This window comes from Octopus bimaculoides, chromosome 2 (genome assembly GCF_001194135.2).
Source record: "Octopus bimaculoides isolate UCB-OBI-ISO-001 chromosome 2, ASM119413v2, whole genome shotgun sequence".
Lineage (NCBI taxonomy): Eukaryota > Metazoa > Mollusca > Cephalopoda > Octopoda > Octopodidae > Octopus > Octopus bimaculoides.
This window is the reverse complement of record NC_068982.1, coordinates 26,939,764-26,941,618: the sequence shown is the minus strand read 5'-3', so window position 1 is coordinate 26,941,618 and position 1,855 is coordinate 26,939,764. Positions and strand designations below refer to the sequence as shown.

The following is a 1,855-nucleotide window of genomic DNA, read 5'->3' as shown; positions in this document are numbered from 1 at the left end:
GGGCACCGCCATTGTAATCACCTTTTAATTGGCCAATTCAATGGGTTTGGCAGCTTCTTTCGCATATCTATAGAAGGCTTTAAGGTTTGTCTTAATATTTTTGACAACCCTGGCTTCCTTTTCTGCCCTCTCCTTTTCATGGGAGCGTTTGAGTTCATTTTCGATCTCGAGCAATGTTCGTTTGAGGTAGGATCGTTTGTTATCCTTTAGTGGCCCATTTAGACAATTTGAAATTTTTGCTTGTTGTCTCATTAGAATCCTCCTATCCCTGGGTATTATATTTTTCTGTTGGCTTGGCATTCTCTCTGGAGCAAACTTACTACAGATGTCATGCATGATTGTCATAAAGTGTTGTAGCTTTATGTCAATGTCTTCTGTAGAGAGACTGGCAGACCAGTTATGTTCCATGACTTCTTTCTCGATACCCTTCAAATCAGGTTTGTGAAAGTTCAGGCTGGAGAGGAGTTGGATGCTTCTAGTAGCCTGCATGTCTGAACTCTTTTGCGGACCATAATTGTTAGTTCTATTAGGTTATGGTCTGAGAAAATCGTCGGTGTCACCTCAAAATTATGGATGAGCGCTGTGTTGTTTGTGAAACAGAGGTCCAGGACCTTTTTACCTCTTGTTAAGTAGAGCACCATTGCTTGACAACCGATGTTGGTATGTTTATCTCCCCGAAACTTTGCAGTTCGGCAGATCGATAGAATAAGTACTAGACTTAGAAAGAATAAGCCCTGAGGGCGATTTCTTCGAGTGAAGGCGGTGCTCCAGCATGGGCACAGTCAAAATGACTGAAACGTAAAAGAGTAAAGGGTATATATATATATATATATATATATATATATATATATATATATATGTGTGTGTGTGTGTGTGTGTGTATGTGTGTGTGTGTGTGTGTGTGTGTATAGTAGTAGTGTAGTATCCTTCAGAAATGGCAGGTATTTTTTTTATTTAATTCGCTTTACAATAATTTTTAATCCTTTTGCTTCGAGCTTTGACCTAATATTTTTGGTGGGATAATCTTAGTCCTGTCTAATGACATATTGTCTTTGTGAATGCAAATTTATTAGTCCATTTGACTGTCAGTTTTAAAGCCGTCTCCCTGCTTTATTGTTCTCTAGTCTTCGCTTATTCTTTTCACTGACTCACGATATTGCATTATATCCCTTATTCCTATTTGTCAATAGATAATTCTCTCTTTTGTTCTTCAACTTCCAATATACGTGCATCTCTTCACTCCTTCAACAACACAATGGAATTCCTCTCTCCCCGTTCTCTTAATTCCCCTCTTCTTATCTCTGCTATTCTATCAACTTAACTTTCCCTTTTGTTGAACCTTATCTTTCTTCTTTACATCTCCCTTCGCTTACTCGAGCTGCTCTCTTCCTCTCTCACTCTTTTACACTATCTTCACGTTTGATTACCCTCTCCACACACAAGCATACACACACATGTGTATACACACTTTATTTACTTGTTGCATCTAGAGGAATAATAGTACTCGTCACATTAGAAAGCCCTTCAAAACCGTTCAAATTGATGCCGTTAGAGTTCCGCTTAAAATATTGCAAATCAACACCAGTACTAAAGGTAAAAACACGAAGGGAGTTCTTGAGAACCAATCATATGGTGGGAAGCATCTGAGCTTACTTGTTAGGGTGAGACCTGCATGGTCGAACACAACATGGGTTATAAGTGGAAGTGAGACAAATGGGACTGAAGTGCAGGTGGTAGGTGGCATGAGGCTAGATCGTTCTGAGGATCGGAGGCCGTTATAGTATGGTAGAGGAAAAATAAATAGATAGATAGATAGATAGATAGATAAGGAGAGAGAGAGAGAGAGAGAGAGAGA

At 39.2% G+C, this 1,855-nt stretch overlaps 1 protein-coding gene across 1 annotated transcript in view; it reads right to left on the bottom strand.

Annotated features, from left to right (window-relative positions):
• Window positions 1-24: 24 nt before the first annotated feature.
• The window catches only part of LOC106868784 (uncharacterized), a 50,582-nt gene continuing 48,751 nt past the window's right edge, over window positions 25-1,855 (bottom strand). Inside the window, exon 11 of the mRNA XM_014914205.2 lies at window positions 25-498. Within this exon, the coding sequence (XP_014769691.1) occupies window positions 25-498 (474 nt within the window). The remainder of the gene's footprint in view (window positions 499-1,855) is intronic.